This window comes from Oncorhynchus gorbuscha, linkage group LG05 (assembly GCF_021184085.1).
Source record: "Oncorhynchus gorbuscha isolate QuinsamMale2020 ecotype Even-year linkage group LG05, OgorEven_v1.0, whole genome shotgun sequence".
Lineage (NCBI taxonomy): Eukaryota > Metazoa > Chordata > Actinopteri > Salmoniformes > Salmonidae > Oncorhynchus > Oncorhynchus gorbuscha.
The window spans coordinates 28,624,810-28,644,710 of NC_060177.1; the positions used below are offsets into that span (position 1 = coordinate 28,624,810).

General features: G+C 44.9%; 1 protein-coding gene across 2 annotated transcripts in view; it reads right to left on the reverse strand.

The window, feature by feature from the left end:
• The window catches only part of LOC124035788 (inhibitory synaptic factor 1-like), a 53,866-nt gene extending 34,401 nt beyond the window's left edge, over positions 1-19,465 (reverse strand). The window contains exons 1-3 of one of the 2 annotated variants that reach the window (XM_046349518.1): positions 18,860-19,465; positions 16,742-18,021; positions 16,114-16,491 (exon numbers count right to left, since the gene is read on the reverse strand). In XM_046349518.1, coding sequence (XP_046205474.1) covers positions 16,114-16,263 — 150 coding nt within the window. In that variant the 5' untranslated portion in view covers positions 16,264-16,491; positions 16,742-18,021; positions 18,860-19,465. The other variant, XM_046349519.1, reaches the window with a different exon arrangement.
• Positions 19,466-19,901: the final 436 nt, after the last annotated feature.

Consider the following 19,901-nt stretch of genomic DNA (forward strand, 5'->3'; position numbering starts at 1 on the left):
ATTAGACCGTGTGCAAAGTTAAGGGTTGAAACTTTTGGCTATCCAACTAAGTTTGTTATTCCTCAAGGATACTCTGTGATGTACTGGAGTCAGAGAGCAATAAAGTATATTCTGCCCGAGCTAGCCTCCCAGATTTTAAAAAACATCTTTGTGAATAGAAAAGTAGGGTATATTGATCTTGTTAACCTTTGTTTCTATATTTAGATTGGTACTAAATGCTTCACCCATAAAGTTATGACTATTCCAAAGGCTAGTTCAGATGTCCTGTGTAGCTGTTGGTATGTGTATGTGCGCTGTAACGTGTGTGTGTGTTCGTGTGTGTGTGTGTGAATGTGTGCACACATGACTGTGTGTGTGTGTAAAAGTGTGTGTAAATGGCATATATTATTATTATGTGTCAGTGTGTGTGTATGTATGTGTGTGTGTGTGTGTGTGTGTGTGTGTGTGTGTGTGTGTGTGTGTGTGTGTGTGTGTGTGTGTGTGTGTGTGTGTGTGTGTGTGTGTGTGTGTGTGTGTGTGTGTGTGTGTGTGTGTGTGTGTGTGTGTGTGTGTGTGTGTGTGTGTGTGTGTGTGTGTGTGTGTGTGTGTGTGTGTGTGTGTGTGTGTGTGTGTGTGTGTGTGTGTGTGTGTGACGTTGCCCGGGCATCAGAAGAGCTAGTACAGCATCAGAATAAAACAAGCTTGCTGAGAGCCATTGAGTTAAAAAGTCAAGCTGAACATGAACAATTGGTATGCAGAGGGATTTTGGATAGAGACTCAGGGACACTCAAGTTATAGACATCCTCTGTTGTACATTATAAGCCATTAGGCCAGTTTTGTCACGAAAGAGTGGCTCTGCAGCAACAGGTATGGGTATGACAATAGTTTGGCATTTGGATGGTTTATTTAGTCCCTCACTACATTTCAGCTTTATGTCTTACATATTTATTGTTCTGAGGCAGGCGGGCATGCAGCAATGGGTTGAGAACAGCGTGAGGTAGTGTTTTGCACAGTGTCTATCTAATTGCCTGACCAACAGTAGCTACAGTAAGGCCTCGTTCTAACCAGATACAGTACTCTGTCTCCACACTAGGCTTTGTTCTAACTAGATGCTCGGTCTACACACTAGGCCTAATTCTACCCAGCTAATCTGTCTCCAGACTAGGCATTGTTCTAACCATGTACTTTGTGTCTCCACACTAGGACCCATTCTACCCAGCTAGCACATAACATTCTGAGAACCATGTGTTTCTTAGAGCTTGGTTGTCCTTTGGTTGTTTTGCATTCTAACCTTCCCATAATGTTTCCTACAGGTGTCCTCATGGTTCTATTTAAAGCAAAATGGTCTCAAGTTTTTCAGAGAACGTTAAGAAACAACGTTCTTCTGTGGGAATTTCAGGACTTCGTCAGAACATTTTCTACACATTTCTGCCATTTACTGGCCCCCAAAAAAGGGGTTAAATATGGGTAAAATAATGAAAATAATTTCCTGATCTCTCAGATATTGGACAGACACTTCAAAACAAACTTTATTTTGATAATTATTTTGACAATCTGTTTTGCCGTGTGTGAATAAGTTATTCAATGTGTTTCTATGGGCTTATAGCAGTAAGGTCAAATTCAATGTTTAATCAAATCATTTGTAAATACATATTTTTTATATCCACAGGGGCATTTTAACACTGCATTGTTCTTAGCCCTGGGCTAGACTAGCTTTTCCTGTGTTCACACAAGTATTTGTTAACCCTGGGTTAAGGATTCACCGTTGTATTCCAAAGCCCTGGGCAAATGGACAAACACAACATGTGACAAACATTCTATTCTATCCCTGACACGCGACCAATGTTACAAGCAATTTAGCACATCGTTTCTTCTTGCTTCTAGCCTAGTATTTTATTTCCAACAGTGATGGTTTGTATAAACCTCGGGAAACAATGCTTCACTTTTAAAATTCAATCTCGCCCTTGTACAGAAAATGCTGTGCATGAACGAGACATTAACATTTATGATCCAGGTGAAAACATGCAACAATATTATTATCATGGATATATCCAATTGAATGTGAATAGAAGCTATGAAAAAAGACAAAAAATGAGGGTTTGCTGCCCTTCCAGCTGTAGAGTTTGTAGCTTTAGTTGGCTAAGTGAGAAGACATTAGCCAGCCTGCATAGAAACCATTTTTGTTAGGCATAGCAACCAATCTTTTTGTACAGATGAAAGTTTTAGTTTTTGTCCTCAGATGGAAGAAATAGTATGAATGGATTTATCAAAACTCATTACAGGCATCACAAGTATATGTCAATTAAGTGACAGTACAGATTTTGTGATTGGACAGTGAGCTATCTAGGTATTGTTCTTGACCTTGTTTCACACGCTATTTTGACACTGTGTTTCTGGGGCTATCCCCGAAAAGTCGGTGCTAACCCTCCTCCGGAGCAGGGCCCACTAGCTCTGAGCTAAGGTTGGTGCTATCCCACTTTAGAATGTGTAAATGCGAATACGTGCTTAGCTCTGGGCTAAAATCTCCCTTAGCCCAGCACTATGGAGGCTCTTAGCCCTGTGCTAAATGTGCAGTGTTAACGCGCCTAAATAACTGTGTAAGAATGGTATTTAAAAACATCTACATTCCATTCTCAGCATCAACAAAACTCTCTCTTATCCTCTATCATGTTAAGTTTGTTCAGGTGTGTTGGCCGCGTCAACTTACTGGCCACACCTGATCTCAATGAGTGCCCGTTTCCTTTGCAATAGAGTCTGTTTGAATAGTCTAAAATTAACAGTTTTGTAAATTCTTATTGGAACATGTTCAGAACGTTATGTAATCACCGTAAAATAACATATAATTTATGTTCTCATAAAGTTAATAAATCCTTGCAGGAAATCTTTCAGGGAACAACAGAAGAATGTTCTCATACCCTCCCTGCAACCTAAAAATGTACATTCCCAGAACAGGCCAAATTTTCACTTCCGTTCTCAGAATGTTTCAAAAACATTCTGTTTTAACCATCAGGTAACTTATGGCTTTGTTACCAGAACCAATAGGAAACCAAAAACGTACATTCCCACATCTTCCAAGAAACCAAATGTGCTAGCTGGGTAACTAGATACTCCGTGTCGCCACACGAGGCTTCGTTCTACCTAGACACTCTCCACACTAGGCCTTGTTCCAACTAGACACCATGTCTCCAGAGCTCTGCTCCACTCTTCAAACCAGAACCCAGAGCTCTTAACCTCGGGAGCCCTGGGGAGGGAAGGCCCCACACATCCCCTTCATCCCTCCCTCCTGCAGCTAGGAGAGGCCAGAGTGAGACCGTATATCATCTAGTCAATCATCCAGAGATATGCCCTTCACTTTAACAAGTCTGAGAGCATGTCTACCATAGTCTCTCTGCCATTTGTTCTGCAGCTTCAGAGAGTCTTAAGACACTTCCTGCCATAGTCTCTCGGCCATCTTTTCTGCTCAGGACACGTTTGAAAGGAGGCAAAGTTCTGTCCCAGCAATTAGCAGTCAGAGTAAGTAATGGTGTCACCTTGGTCCAGTTGTCTGCCACTGGTGCAGGCAGTGTGGGTAAGTTTTTGACGGTGTGTGAATTTCCCACAGATGCATGCGTCTTTGCGTGCCAGTGAAAACTATCTGCAAAGGTGTCATAGCCTACAACGTTGCAGATTCCTTTGGCCACAGGCATCAATTAGTGTTGCTGGAAAGGAGTGTGTGAGACATTTACAGAGACATTTACCGCGAGAGTACGTGCAAAGGGCACAGTGTCTCCTGTTGGTGTCAAGGTAAAGCACTTTCAAACAAGCTTTTAAAACAGACAACACTCCTGACTGTCTCTCACGTTGTGTTTTTCCCATTGTGCAGATTTACATCATCCCTACATCAGCACCACTATCGTTTGTTCTTCACACACTATTTTCTTCAAAGTCCTAACCAAAGACCAACGCCTTTCATCAAAATACCCCAAATACTGCTCTGCACTGCACCACAATTCTTAAAAAGGCTATATGTAATTTTAACTCCCTCTACAACTCTTCTTTACCTAATAATTGATTCAATTAAAAGAAAGAACACTGAAAATAGTTGATGCACTTAACAGATGGCATCCTTTTGCCTTTTTGGATGAATGCAAGACCAAAATGCAAGACCAAAATGGCAGCTTTGCTGTTCGTTCATCACTCTGCGGGACTGAGCTCCCAAGAAATCTCTCATTGATCTTACCAACATGGTAGGATAAGTAGAAAGATGAGGCAGTAATTTACATCGCAATTGAGAAAAGAGATAGCATTGCTGCTGACATCAAGGCTTGTTAAGGAACCCTTTAATTAATTGGGGGATGTGGGCACTTCACTGAATGCATAGTGCTCCATGAGTTGAGCATGCAGGACAAGTCAACAACCCAAACTAACCTGCAGTTCCCGGGACCACCCATACGTAGAATGTATGCACACATGACTGTAAGTCGCTTTGGATAAAAGCGTCTGCTAAATGGCATATATATATATATATAGTTCATGACCACGTCTGGATTTACCTTATTAGCATGACTAAGGATGCAGATGGAGATGGAGTTTTTGATTGTTGATCGGGTAACTCACATTTATGTCACCACTGCGTTGTCCCCTCACACACAAATGAACCTGCTTTCCCTATGGTCCATAGCAGATGGGAAAAGACAGAGTTATGCTATTTTTGTATAGTCAACCATGGCACACACAAGTGAGGTTGAGACTAAATGGATGGGTGGATATGGATTTGGTGCTCTGTAAAATTGAATGTAAACTATGCATGTAAAGGCATAAAAAAGTATATCTGGTCTCAATACTTGAATAGCTCTACTTAACATGAAGAACAATCATGCTTTTGCAGTTTCAAATATGTGAGTACATTCATACATTCATAAAGACCTCAATTTTGTCCACATCAACAGTGAGATTATTTTTGTCTACTAAATCCTGTATCAGGAGGGCAGCGACTGCTGTGAATACCCAGTGTGGATTCAGGAATGACTGGTGCTTAATAGTCAGGCCCAGTTTTTATTGTCATGCATCGGCCACTGACTCACATCCATAGAACCGTAGACTGAAACATGCTGACCCTCCTTCCTGGTCCCAGGCATGGTTCTGGGAGTAACTGCTGCCTGTAGCCAGAGATAAGCTCCCCTCTCTCTCTCTCTCTCTCTCACACACACACACACACACACACACACACACACACACACACACACACACACACACACACACACACACACACACACACACACACACACACACACACACACACACACACACACACACACACACACACACACACACACACACACACACACACACACACACACACACACACACACACACACACACACACACACACACACACACACATTCTCTTGTCCTTTCTCTGTATTTCACAGTTTTCTGCAACATGTATACTGTCTGCACACTTGCAGACTCGTTCTGTAGCTACTGTAGGTTGCAGGTGATCTGATGCTGTGCCATTGTCCCCCTGTAGCCTGCTCTTTGTTTTTTATGCCGATACAAACCGAACCCCGAACAACAACAGGTCAACACAAACAATCTTGACGTTGGGCAAAGCACTTCATCACCCTGGACTTTCTGCTCTGCCAACAGTAACAGCTGATTCTGGGGGTTATATGTATTCAACCCATGACCTTAATTAGCACAGTGGAGATCTCCATGGCACCACTGTGGCCCGCCCCAACCCCCATCCCTCGTTCCTTTATTTCATCCCACGTCATCTGCAGCAGCTCTCAGCCAAACAAGGACAGCTAGACTTTAAATGCTCTGCCAATGAGTCATGTAGTTTGCCTTTTGGCAAGTGGCAAGAGCACACAGAATGAATAATCAAGTGAACGCTCTGGGTCAGGGGCTTAGATTTATGTGACGGGGGAGAAGCTTTAGCTCTGTGAAGGGTCATTGTAGTCATGATACCCCTATACTCCATCCATCCCTCACCCTCGCCACAGTGTGCTTCGACATCCATCCATATCCCTCTCTACTTCCACTGTATTGATTAAACACTCAGGCAACCTAATGCCACGGATGGATATTTTAAATGTAAGAACATGATCAGGGATGATACAGGAAGTATGGGAAACGGTTGGCGCGCTAAAATGATTACTGTACCTCCGCTTTACTTCCTGACACGGCTGCAAAGTGAGCCACTTATTATTTGTTCCCAAAATCAGAACACATGAAGTCGTTCTTGCAATTTCTCCATCAGCTATCTATATCATTTCCACTGAATAATGTCTGCACCAGAACCAGGAGCAAGGCAAGGGAGACATAGTGAGTCATAGTTGAAATGAGGACAGTGGAGCTGCTTTTCTTGTCAGTCTCTTGTCAGCCTCTGTAACTTTACATACAAATAGGGATGTCACTTTAGAAGGGGGTGTGTGTGCACCCCCTAGAGATCCTGCATAAACTCTGCCATGCCACCTGGAAGTAAGCCCAACTCACCCTAGACTATTAACAACACAGAGACAATATAACTAAATATTCACTTCCAGCCTGCAGGTGTAAGAGTGTAGGCAGAGAGGGACTTGGTATGAAAGCTGTGCTCGTGGCCCTGTTGTGGATTGGGGTGAGTCTAGGTTCAATGAAGGTGGAGGTGAGCAGGTGACTGTTAGAGGGTGACTGAGTACACATGCAACCCTAATGCCCTTTCATACCCTCACCACCACTGTCAAATGACCCGGGACAAAAATATGAATCATCAAAACAGTTTGTTGACACATCCTTTCCCCACTGTCTGCTCTTACCTGTGTCCCTGAATAATGAATCTGTCCCTTTGTCTGTCTGCTCTTACCTGTGTCCCTGAATAATGAATCTGTCCCTTCGTCTGTCTGCTCTTACCTGTGTCCCTGAATAATTAATCTGTCCCTTCGTCTGTCTGCTCTTACCTGTGTCCCTGAATAATTCATCTGTCCCCTCGTCTGTCTGCTCTTACCTGTGTCCCTGAACAATTAATCTGTCCCCTCGTCTGTCTGCTCTTACCTGTGTCCCATAGATCATTGTTCATCCATTGCCTACCAATGGCCTTCAGATGATTGTAGTGCTTCAGAGGTTTTGCGAAACTCACCCCTGCCTTCTAAGACCCTATTAAATGACATATGTACACAGGCTACTCAGGAACAGAAATTAGGTAATGAATGACATTTTAGTCTGGGGATTCTGGGAATAATACTGCCTTCATAACCAACTGTGATAAATAACAGTTGTGAAGTCATAATTACAAGTTGGGTGTATTCACATGCTTGAACTGGGAAATGCCGTCAAACACATAAGTCATTGCAAGGCTTGTGATTGTTTGATATTTTTTGCCCATAAAAAGCTGCTTTCACTTTCCAAATCAATAGGAAGATGAACGGAATCAATTTTGCATGAACAATTTGTATTTTGTTCTTACTATCAACAAAAACTGCTGAAGATGCTGCCATGCTTGTTGTCTTACTGACAAATGACGTCAGAGGTTACTAATCATCACCAGTTGGAGGGGCGTTCAAGGGGATTTTTCCCAATCGTATGCTGGTATTTACAAAATTACAAGATGTTGTGAACGCTGCGTTATCTTGTTCATAGACATTATAGGAAGGTACAACAGTATTGTTGGCCTACTAAAATGTTACTGAAATATTGTAGAATAGTGGACCATATGGTGTTGTCAGGAGGGTGTGAAGCATTAAGATTCAGGTGCAAAATGGTGGTATACAGTCAGGTCTATAATTATTGTCACCCATTGGTAAAGATGAGCAAAAAAATACATGTACATTGCTCAAACATTTTTTGTTTTATTCAAAAAGGGACCGATGGAGTTAAGGTCGACGGCATCATGAACTCTACCAAGTACCAGGACATTTTTAGCCAAAAACCTGGTTGCCTCTTCCAGGAGGCTGACACTTGGCCACGAGTGGATCTTCCAGCAAGACAATAACCTCAAGCATTAATCAAAATCACAAAGAAATGGTTCATTGACCACAAAATCAACATTTTGACCACAAAATCAACGTTTTGCTCGAGTCCATTCAAACCACTGATTTTCAATAAGGTTCAAGTCTACTTGAAACCCACTGAAAATCAGTGGTTTGAATTGAAGAGAGCAGCCCATAAGAACAGATGAAGGATATCAAATATCTGGAAAGATTCTGTATGGAGTAATGGTCTCAGGTCCCTCCCAATGTATTATCCAATCTCATAAAACATTTTAGAAAAAGGCTCAGTGTCCTTGTCCTCGCAAGGGGGAGGCTGCTAGAGTATTGAAAAAAGGCAATATATTTTTTTTATTGCTTCTGAAACAAAATCATTTTACCTGAGCAAAAACATAAAATAATAGAATTCCCAAATGTTTTGCAGCGTACAATACAGCTCAGTATTTGTATTATTTATTTTATACAGTCTGTTTTGCTCATCTTTAACAAGGGTGACATTAATTATGAAGCACCTGTAGATGAGGCAGAAAAAATTCTAAGCCTTGATGAAACATTGAGTATGGCCTCACTAATAGTAATTAGCCCATAGAAAAGCTTTAAACAGCACATTCATACATGATATTTAGTGGGGGGCATTTTGTACTGGGGAGGATGGGATGGGGAGTTGGCGGTGTAAGGCCACCTCTTTTTGCTTATTCTTCTTCACATACAAATGTTATTAGTACAAACTCCAGTGTGATCAATATGATCTTTTCTCTGTTTGTAGTTCTTACTTTTTGTATTCTTTAAAGTGTCAGCCTAAGGGTACATATGGCATAAAGTGTGTAAATTGACATTAATATTTTACCTGAACCCCCCCCCCAATAAAAAATTAACAAAGCAAACAAAAATGTGAGTATGATTTAAAGTATCTGTCCTATATCTGAGAGACATTCAATAGCTCAAGATTTGTGTATATATTTTTTAATAGTATAATGACCCATACTCCTATGACGTGGAAATGCCCTATCCAATTCATCCATTTTTTTGAGTGAGTGCATGTTCGTAAGGGGCTCAACTTCCGATGGTGGGGTCACATTCATTTGTAGCCGGACACTACAGACAGAAGTTGTCACATCGGCAGTACAACTTCAAATGTGTCCCGTGAAGCTTGTGGGGGTCATATAGCAAAACGGAGAATACCAGCACGTTTGTGAGAGTCTTAACATTCAAGCCCAAACTGTCCGGACTCTGCAAACGATTTTATGAGAAGACAGATTTTCTTGATGTCTCCTGGTCTGACAAACACCACTGTAGCTCTGCAATCTTCCACCGCCAAGCAGAAGACCGACATTGGCGGATATGGTGGATTGAGAAGCAGCCCATGCAAAAAAGATATCTCTATCTTAAACCAATGGATTTTGATGGGAATATCGATTTCCACGCGGACATCTAATCTAGGGGGTTGAAAATTAGCACCTGAACATGTTAAAAGCCCTAAACAGGTATTTTATCAATTAGCAATTCCCTTAACAATTACTACTTCTCAATAGTTGTCATATTAATGACCAATACATAATACATTACAACATACCAGGACATAACATCACATAATCATTAACGAATAGCCTATAGATGTTAGGAAAACCTGCTGTATACAGTATGTGGATGTGATTGTGACTGTGGGCACCTGCAGGATAATTGCTGCTGGATAATACCTTCTGAAATTAGTTCTATCCGGAGTACTTGGAACGTCAAACTCTGACGTCACTCTATTGAAGTTGGAATTTAAAATGGTTAAGGTAAGGGTTAAGGTCAGATTAGGTTAGGTTAGGTTAGGTTAGGTTAGGTTAGGTTAGGTTAGGTTAGGTTAGGGTTAGGATTAAGGTTAGGATTATGGCAACAGGTTGGCGACACAATGTAAGTTAACTTCTAAAATAGATTTTACAACCTCTTCTCGTGTGTGATATTCTGTATAACAACTGCGATGCATATTAGTCTACAAAGGTTTTAGTAAAAGGACTATGCTTGAAAACACGTGCACATTTTGCAATCTGAGTTTGTCGCCAAATCAGAGGATATGAATGGAGTGGAATGTCTCACTTAAAGGGCACTCCGGTGTGAATCATCAAAAACATTCATAAAACCGGAAAATAACCAGACAATGCATGCCCGGTCAGATAGGCCAACAGCCAGAATTGATCAAATGAATCAAATGCCTGATTGAAAGGTTTTTAAAGGTTTGAGGTCGCAGATGCTTGGTTGCCTGCTGTTAAAGCTTTTGATAGGACGTTGGGCTTCTCAGAACAATCACATTATGGGCTCATTCTAAACTGGGTCGATTCATGTTACCCAATCACAGCAATGCAGTTATTAATATTTTGCCCAAAACCACGTGAGGTTTTGTAGGTTCCTCAGTCTGTCACAACGAACCATAATGTAATAGTGATCGAGCTGCCCTGAGCGTTTCCCTGGTAGAGCCGATGGAGAGAAGAAATTGGTCTCTTGACAAGTAGGTCACCTACTGTATTAATTTGGGTTGCTATTCATACTTTCAGACACATTCATAACCTACACGTCTCCAATTTCTTCTTGGGTATTTGTGCCCCTTCAGTGCAGTGACATTCGACCTTGCAGACATTTCACTGGAAGTCCAAAGAAAATGGTTTTGTCAGTGAGAGTACAGTATGCTCAGAGACCATCAAGTAATGTAGCTATTCTATTCTGGGGGCCTGCTTGTGCACGTCAATGGATGCCATCTTTTCACACCATTAACTACAGCCCACTGGTTTTATTCACAGCTCAAAGATAGGCCAAAAACAATCCTAAAAACGCCCACAAGCACAATTGCTAAAATTGATATAAGCTGTTTCAACCGGTCTGTCGCCGCGCTGTACAGCAGGAGGAACCATTATCTCTCTCTCTCTCTCTCTCGCTCTCTCTCTCTCTCGCGCTCTCCCTCCCCTCTCTCTCTCTCTCGCGCTCTCCCTCCCCTCTCTCTCCTGTATCCTCCCCTGGAGGAAGGGGAAGAATTGCAGCTTCACATTATGTACAAAGATGCATAGCAAGCCCCCTCAATCCTCTACCTCATGTAATGGTATCTAGTCACAGATAGCTGGCGTTGTAGAAAAGATATGTGGCTTACCAGGTTGATTTGATAAGGGCCAATTTTGTACCTCGCCTGGGCTCTAACCAGGAACTTTCATTATCATCTATGCTGAGTGCAAGGTCCACAGAGAAGGAGAGTTCAAAGGGCCTGCTAATCCACTGGGTTTTACAGGCATGCTGGGCTGGTCAACACACTGGCCCTGCATCTTAAAGTAGCTGTAGCTCCACAGCGGTGCTTGGTAAAAGAGGCTCAGGGGAACGGTAAGCCAGCCTGGTGCAGTTTTCTTTTCTCTCTCCTCTCCACAGCTCCCTCTCAAGGTTAGAAGCCACTAAAGCTTTAACTCTTTATGTCCTACTGTTAAGGTGTCTCTCTGTTTTACTATAGGAGCGTTGTGGGTCATTCTGAGGCGGAACTAGCCAGGCTACTGGTCAATGAGGTCATCCGAAGATCACGTCCGGGTCACTGACTGAGGAACACAGGTATGGAGATGGGGGGGCGGGTGATACTGAAGTGGCCCTGTTGTGTTGTTCATGTGTAGAATTTAAAGAACTTTGCTGGAGGCATAATATCACCAAGTTTAATTGGAGAATTTAATTTCAGCACACAAAGGAGGTCAGACAAGGTGGAACACATTGACATAGTATTGCTTCACTTCTGTTTTATCTCTGGTTGTACGTGACGCTATAGGAAACCCTTTGGCCCAGTTGTGGCAGGTTTAGTGATCCTATCAACTCTCAGAGATGATGGTAAGCCTTCAACATAGCCCAGTGAACTCCATGTGCTTGCAGGGCAGCTGGTGAGCGTTTCCCCAGCCCCTCAGCTTGGCCAAATCCTGCCCTTAATCTTCAGTAAATTGCCTCGCTAGTCGCTACCAGCATGCTGGGCTGGGGCACCCTCACTGGAGAGGCCACAGTAAACTGGGCAGTCAACCTAGGAAACTGGCAGGGAAATGGAAACAGTTGCTTTCTGGGAAACGGTCCACCAGGGCACAGAGACTGATTGTAATTTGTGATAAGTGGGCTCAGGTAAACTAAAGGAAACCAGCATCACCACCTGCAGCGCTAACACATGATTCGTTTGTGCCCACAGGGGCATCTTTTTAACACATACACTGTAGATTTTGTATTTTTTTATTCAACAAAGACCCTTCCAATTACGGCACCTGTTCTCACACGGAACATGTTTTTTTCAGACCTGAGAGGTTGGGTTGGTGCACCAATTTGAAATTGTCATAATTGTGCTGCTAGGCAATGAGTGTCACTGTGACTGCACACCTAGTGTCCACCCTTTGACACTACAGTTGTCAGGTGGCCTCGTCCCTGCCATGGGGCACTGTCGGCAGGGGAACAGAGAGCAAACAGAGGAGAGGATAAACGTCCACTGCAGAAACAGCAGCCTTTGATTTGTATTTAGGGCTTCCTGTGGCTTCCTGTTCCTCTGTGTTCTGACCAGATTTGAGCGGTGCTGAGCCCTGTGGCGGTTAGCCGAGTGTGCTGACTCCCTTGCCGTCCCCCACCGTGGTGCTGGTGCCCAGTCCAGACTGGATCAGGACGGAGGCCCAGTGGCTCTCTGACTGATCTTCAGCCAGCTGTTTATATTTTGTATTCCTCCCACCGCATCACACGGGGCCCAAACAATGCACCGTTTATAGAACGCCACAAAACATAAAAGCGCTGCTTTCTGCTTTCTAATCAGGTTATTTACATGGCTTTTTCCTTTGTCCATTTTCATTTTTGCAATGTTCCCTTGATTGTTGCTAGATTGAATCCCGAGCTGGTAAAAATCATTCTGCCCCTGAACAAGGCAGTTAACCTAGGCGGTCATTGTAAATAAGAATTGGTTCTTAACTGATTTGCCTGATTTGCCAGATCAGTGATTGGGCAGCCAGACTCCGAGTTCTAAGAAATGGTGCAAATTGTACTCTGCCAGTGATAATTGCTCTAGGTATTTCTTTCTTCCCTCCTCTCATTAGCTACCTTAATTCTCGCTACTGGTTTTCATGGCTGCCCTATTTGCATTTTCCTCTCACCGAGCATGGACATCTTCCGTCCTCTGCTATTCGTATGATTCTACATAATGACTAGTTCCACATAATAACAGTTCCCTATTCTCTTTAGGTCCCATCTAAAGACGTGCCTACCACTCGTCTCTCTCTGTATTGCAGCGTGCCTGCTCTTCCCCTCCACTCTCCAATTTTTCTGTCCTTACCGCCTCATTTAATGCTTTCAATTTACCAGTCTTGTATCTCTCTAATAACCAATATGGATGTTTTCTTACATTTGCTATTCCTCAGCTTTTTTTAAATAGCTTTTATTCATTTGGATTCAGTTTTAACAAAAACAAAAAAAAAATCATGCTGCAGAGGATGCTGTGATTTTCATTTGGTTCCATTTTTGGCTGTCAGAGATTGTAAGGGTAATGTTGACATGATACCCCGAATTAAAACATTCCTCTACAGCTGCAATTGCTGTTGATGGGTGGAGAGTATATTATCAGTGTATTTCATTTTGGAGTCTTCATTTAGATTCTGTTTTATTCTTTCTGTGAAATGGCATAATGGGATTCACAAATGTGACACAATTGAATGGCAATGCTGGAAACATCATATCTTGAAGCGCGGCGAGTATGTAGCTGCTGTAATACGTTTCTGTGTGTAAATAAGATCAATGGCATCTCTCTATGTGATTGCGCTGCCTTCTAAACTGACAGTTGTTATGATGACTTCTTCTCTACGGCTTGGTTTAGTTTTATGTATGGTATGTAATGTTGTTTGTATCATGCCTCCATCTCCTCTCCTGTCGTCACACCTCCAGCACAGACCAATGGCTGAAAAGAGATGAGGCAAGGCTGTGGGTCTAGCTATACTATAATTGCCAGCTTTAGATCCACTTCCAAAAAAACTATTTTGGCTCTGCCATGGTGGCTCTACTTTAACCCCCTTCTCCTAAACTCTGTGAAGGCATGGGGCGACGTTACGATAGCCTCCCCTGCTGTGGCCATGGAGCATGTCTGAGATAACCCACATACTGAATGCAGGGCTGGGCCCGGGGCCATGTACTGTCTTGGTCCTGTATGACCAGGGTTCAGGCCTGGCTGTGGAGACAGTCATTTATGAGCTGTTGATACAGTACGTGGACTGACGGGAGCTCTGCTTGTCTTTAACCCTGAGAGCACTGAAATCAGGCCAGCTCCCCACGGACCTCTAGAGATAATCCTATATTTATCTCTGTTGCCTCCGGATCGCCATACGCCATCAGGCTTCTCCAAACACCATCCTCCAACATGGAGTGATGATCCACCACCCAGTCAGTCCAGTTCAGTTCACATTCACTCACCACGTTACCCTGACTCCCGTTATTGAGTTATTTATTTGTTTTTCTTAACAGAGCCAGTAATTCATAATTTATTTACGTGACAGATGTTATCTATTATGTTATTCATTTCATGTGGCCAAGAATGAGAGATTTTCCGGAACATTAGGCAGCCATGCATCTGCCGGTACATTGAGCACTAATGCATTTTTTCACCTTTTCAACGTTTTTCTATTAATACAGTCCACAATGGAATAAATTAGCAAATTGCTAAATATTGATACTACTGCCACTACTGCTGTTGTGGCTAACACAATCTCTTGCTACCAATTTCAATATTTCTATTTGTGTTCCCTTCAGAACGGATGATACATCGGCTGCTATATTGAAGCCTTTTCGGGGCTCTGAAATAAGAACCGTAATACTGTATATGTTGGCGCTGGCAGAGCTAGACAGAGGTAGCTAGTGTTTTTGTTTATAAATAGCTCCAGCCAGCATTATTCCACTTGCAGGAGTCCCATAATCATCAATCACTAGAGCACCGGTGGGGTTTTTTGGACTCAGAGGGAAGCGTGAGCTGTGAGTGAGCGGTGTGGAGCAATGTGAGCCGTGCCCTTGCACCTCTCCCCATGTGAGTACATAAAGGAGGAAGTGGGCATAAGACTGGGGGAGTCAGGGGAAGGTGGTGGTGATGGAGTGAGTTATGACCCCTCGCCCTCCCACCCTCCCCTTGGTCTGGTCGGACTCTATCCTCCCCTGGGTCTCCAGGGCACTGGGCGTGCCCCCAGCCCCCCACTCCTGGCCCCCTGATCAGAGGGAGGTTGGGAATGCAGGGAATAACAGATAGGGTGAGGTTGGAGTGGGGATGTGTCAGAGAGCCACTATTTACTCAGAGAGAGAGAGAGAGAGAGAGATATGGAGAGGGAGAGAGAGTGAAAGGAGGGAGAGAGGGAGAGGGGGGAGGACATCCTCTGGACGAGGGGCAAGATAGCAAGGGGCAAGGGGCAAGGAGGCAAGATAGCTTTGCATTTACACATGTGTATGCACATTGCACACACAGGTACATACACATGGACACCCACAAAATACACACACACATACACACACATCAATCCTGCATTCTAATATCAATGCATTTTTCAAAAGTACAGTAGACATTCCATAAAGACCCACACGCTGTCACACACTATATGATCCACGCACATATTCTTCCTGTTTGCTCATCCCTTTTTGATGCAGACACACGCTCTGATCTTTTCATCGCGTTACCATGGCAGTTGTGAAAATACAGTAGATATCCAGCTGATAACAAAATGGTTACATAACTAGTGCAGTGCCAAGTCCTGTGTCTTACCTAAGCACACCTCTTCTCTCCCCTGTGTTTCTGTTTCAGCCCAGATTCCTGGCTCTGCCCTGCTTCCTCTACAGCCACTATTTAAAGAAGGTTTCATAGGACGCTGAATACATCTAAACGACACTTATCGCTGTGTACACGATGATATCGGAATTAGCCCTTGAATTCCAAAAGGAAGATGGTATTTCTAATTACAGAAGCAGAAACCGATGTTCTCCTGCCACCTGCACCAAAGCCAAAGTGATGTCATCTTCAAATCCTAATTAAAAGCATCTCTATTCCGTGAAATGCATTCTATACACTTCATTCAATGCAATCCTCTCAAGGAGTAACTCCCCCATCTACCTTACTCCTCCAGCCCCCCACCACCACCCCCAGAACCTCGTCCCCAGTAAGGTGAGACAGTGGCGCATGCTGCCTGCAATAGTGCCTCACCTCCCGGAGTTCCTTGGCCACATCCTTGAGCTCTTTGAGAATGCCGTCCAGCTGGTTGATCACCATCTTCATGTGGCTGCGGATGCGTTCTCTGGGGGTCTGGCTGGGGGTCTCAGAGGTGTCCCGGGCCGGAGCTCTGCTGAGGGACATCCTTCACAGGGCGACTTGGGGCCAGGGGCCGGCGGGCTGAGGGCAGGGGCGGGGGGGAGCCGATTCGGGGTCCATGTCTCTGGCCGCGAGGAGCCTCAGTGCTACTGATCCGAACAGAGGCCCCGGCCACGCAGGGAGACCTCAACATCTTAAAAGCCCCGGGACAGCCAAAAGACCTTGCCTGGCCTGAGCGCTCAACCCCCTGGCGTTACCCTCCTCCATCCATGACTCCAGGATGGATCGTACCGAAAATGAAGCCAAAAGAAACATGAAAAACTCAAGTTAGATCCACGGAACAGGAGGATGATGAAAAGAACAGGAGCTAAGATGGTGTGTGTGAAAACACCTTATATAATAGTGTTGAGCCAGAGAGCCTACTCATCTCACGTGTCAGTGTGTACGTTTGCATCGGTCTCTGAGGAGGATATTTATTTAGATCGTCTGTCAGAGGAAGTTGCTATTTTACCCTCCCACTCACCTTCCTTTACAATCGTATTTAGCGGGTACGATGCAGTGACTTGGTGTCAGCCAGGTTACTGTAAAAGAGTGCATCCCAGCTGAACAAGGGGTTCATGTTCAGCCTCCCCTGTAGATCAGAATATCCAAGCAAAGAAAAATAGAACTCCCAGCAGTTGCTCATTTTTTTAAATGATCTTGGTATACATTATTGTTAGGCAGTAGGGACAAGCTTTGGGTTCTAAATATACTCCCTCAGTTTGGCATCTGTCTTTTTTAGGGAGAGAGGAGAACAAATCCTTATTCCTCCTGTGTCCTCCGCCGTGCAGTGTTCCCTTTCTCTTAGAAGTGACGAGAGAATAAACTAATCTTGAAGGAATAAAGAAATAGCCCACATCAAAAGTAACTTCTGCACCCATCCATTTTATGTTCAGATGATGCCCGACATGTGTTGTTCATTTCTCGTCAAAGAGAGGAGTAAGGAAGGTAGGAGGAGGGGTGAGAGTCTCTCTGTGCGTGCGTGTGTGTGTGTGTGTGTGTGTGTGTGTGTGTGTGTGTGTGTGTGTGTGTGTGTGTGTGTGTGTGTGTGTGTGTGTGTGTGTGTGTGTGTGTGTGTGTGTGTGTGTGTGTGTGTGTGTGTGTGTGTGTGTGTGTGTGTGTGTGTGTGTGTGTGTGTGTGTGTGTGTGAAGAATGTCCAATATTTTGTTCAGTGGCAGGGCTTAGTCCAGGTGGCAAGAATGAGGATAAACGGACATCTTAGCGAGTAAAATGTGACTAATGAATAGAACGTGCAGGGGAAGAATGACAAACCAACATGGTGATGAACCAGAGGAGGTGAAAGAGAAGGAGGAAGAGGAGGGTCCTTCCCCTGGCGTTAGGGTGACTTGCGTGTCCTTCGTGCCCATGCAGTGTCCCAAATCCTGCCCTTTCAGATCCGACTGTTGGTTCACTCTGGTCTGCAGGGGTGTGCCCAGAAACCAGACACCAGAGAAGATAGGAAGAAACGATTCACTTCTCTCTTTCACTCCCCGAGTTGTTGCTAAGGGAATCCAGCAGTCTGCCTGGTTGTGCTGCTGATTGATTCGTTATATTTCCTCCTTCTTTGTATCTGTGCATTTCTCCTTTGGTGAATTGTTTTCAAAAAGGCAGAAAGCCCATCTCCATCCAGCAGTAAGAGGTAAATCCCAGTAGCGCATCCCCAGGGACAGCCGGAGCCCAGGCACAGGCAGGGGGGCGAGACACACACGGAATCCAGGCTGATGCTACTGCCAGAGGGCAAGCTGGCCAATCACACATGACACCTGGAGAGACGAGAAGGAAAGCAGTTGTTTTTTCTTCCTCTCTCTCTTTTCTCCTCTCTAGGCTCAGCAGCATTGCAAATAGAATACAACAGCAATAGAGCAAGGAAGAGAGGGAGAGAGAGGGAAGGAGAAAGAGGGAGAGAGAGGGAGGGAGAGAGGGAGAGAGAGGGAGGGAGAGAGGGAGAGAGGGAGAGAGAGGGAGGGAGGGAGGCAGGGAGGGAGAGAGGGAGAGAGAGGGAGGGAGAGAGGGAGAGAGGGAGAGAGATGGAGGGAGAGAGGGAGGGAGAGAGGGAGAGAGAGGGAGGGAGAGAGGGAGAGAGGGTGATAGAGGGAGGGAGAGAGGGAGAGAGGGAGAGAGACGGAGGGAGAGAGGGAGGGAGAGAGGGAGGCAGGGAGGGAGAGAGGGAGGGAGAGGGAGGGAGAGAGGGAGAGAGGGAGGCAGGGAGATAGACAGGAATTAACTGCGGTGCTGGAATTTGCCAATTTTTTTAGCTGCTGTGAAAATGCACATCTAGTCTCAGCAGGACTCTCCCACCTTCTTCTTATTAACACCAAAACACAGACACACACACACTTACCTTCTCTCTACATCAGCAGCTGTAGCTGTGTCCAGGGCTTACAGTCTATGCTCCTCTGTGATACTGACTGATTAAATGCACAGGAGGATCATCCAAGCCACACACATCCTGCTAGTTCTCTTGCAGTCTTAATCTCTCTATCAAAACACACACTGACACCCTCCTCTCTTTCAGCCACACACTCACATGCTCACACACACACATATTATACTCCTTGTACTTGTTCTCTTTGTATCCAACTCTCTTCCTACATCACTTACTGTCTTCCTAGAGAAAGCAGCTCCAGTCAGAAGGCGAAGAATTAATTCAGTGCCGTGGCTCAATGGAAGGAATGAAGGAGCGCATGTGGAGGATGGAGATGTGGAGGAGGAGGCGGGATGGAGGAGGAGGCAGGCTGGAGGAGTAGGCAGGAGGAGTCGGGATGGAGGAGGAGGCAGGCTGGAGGAGTAGGCAGGAGGAGGCAGAGGTGGAGGTGGGCGGAACGGCCCTGACAGCAGCACTCTTAGACACCAGAGAGAGGAGGCGGGATGGAGGAGGAGGCAGGAGGAGTCGGAAGAGGAGGCGGCTGAAGAATAGGGACCAGCAGCAGAGTATAGATCCGGCTGCTGCTGCTGCTGATGATGCTGAGGCTGAAGCTGTTGCTGCTGTAGATGCTGATGCTACCGTTGCTCTAGTGACGATGCTGTGGAAAAGAAGAAGCCACTCGCCATCCTCATCAACCCTGCCAGCGTCAGGAAACAGCAGAAAGAGCTACTGCGTACAGAGCTGTGGAGAGGATCCGTATCAGTCAGAGCCCTCTGGAGGCTGCTCCTGACGACACTCTCTCTCTCTCTCTGCTCTCTCTCTCTCTCTCTCTGCTCTCTCTCTCTCTCTCTCTCTCTCTCTCTCTCTCTCTCTCTCTCTCTCTCTCTCTCTCTCTCTCTCTCTCTCTCTCTCTCTCTCTCTCTCTCTCTGTCTGTCTCACTCTCTCTCCGTCCCGTCTCTCTGCCCCTGCGCCCTGAAGTGTCCTCGCTGACTGCCGGATGAAGGCAGGCTGATGCCAGGGTTTATCGTGAGGCTCAGGCTCCTGCCAGCACAACTTGCTTTGCTGCTCCGCTCTGACTGTGTGGAGGAAGGAGGGGCCTGGCGTTTTAAAGGCACAGCACTAGCTAGGTAGCTACAGTCTCCTCTGCCTGGATCCTCTCTCCCCTCTCTCTTTCCCCTCTATGTATCGCTCTAACTCTCTTTTCTCAGGATGGGCTCTTCTTCTGCTCACAGACAGCCGACCCTTCACTAGGGAACGAGTGTCCAAAAATTGCTGGC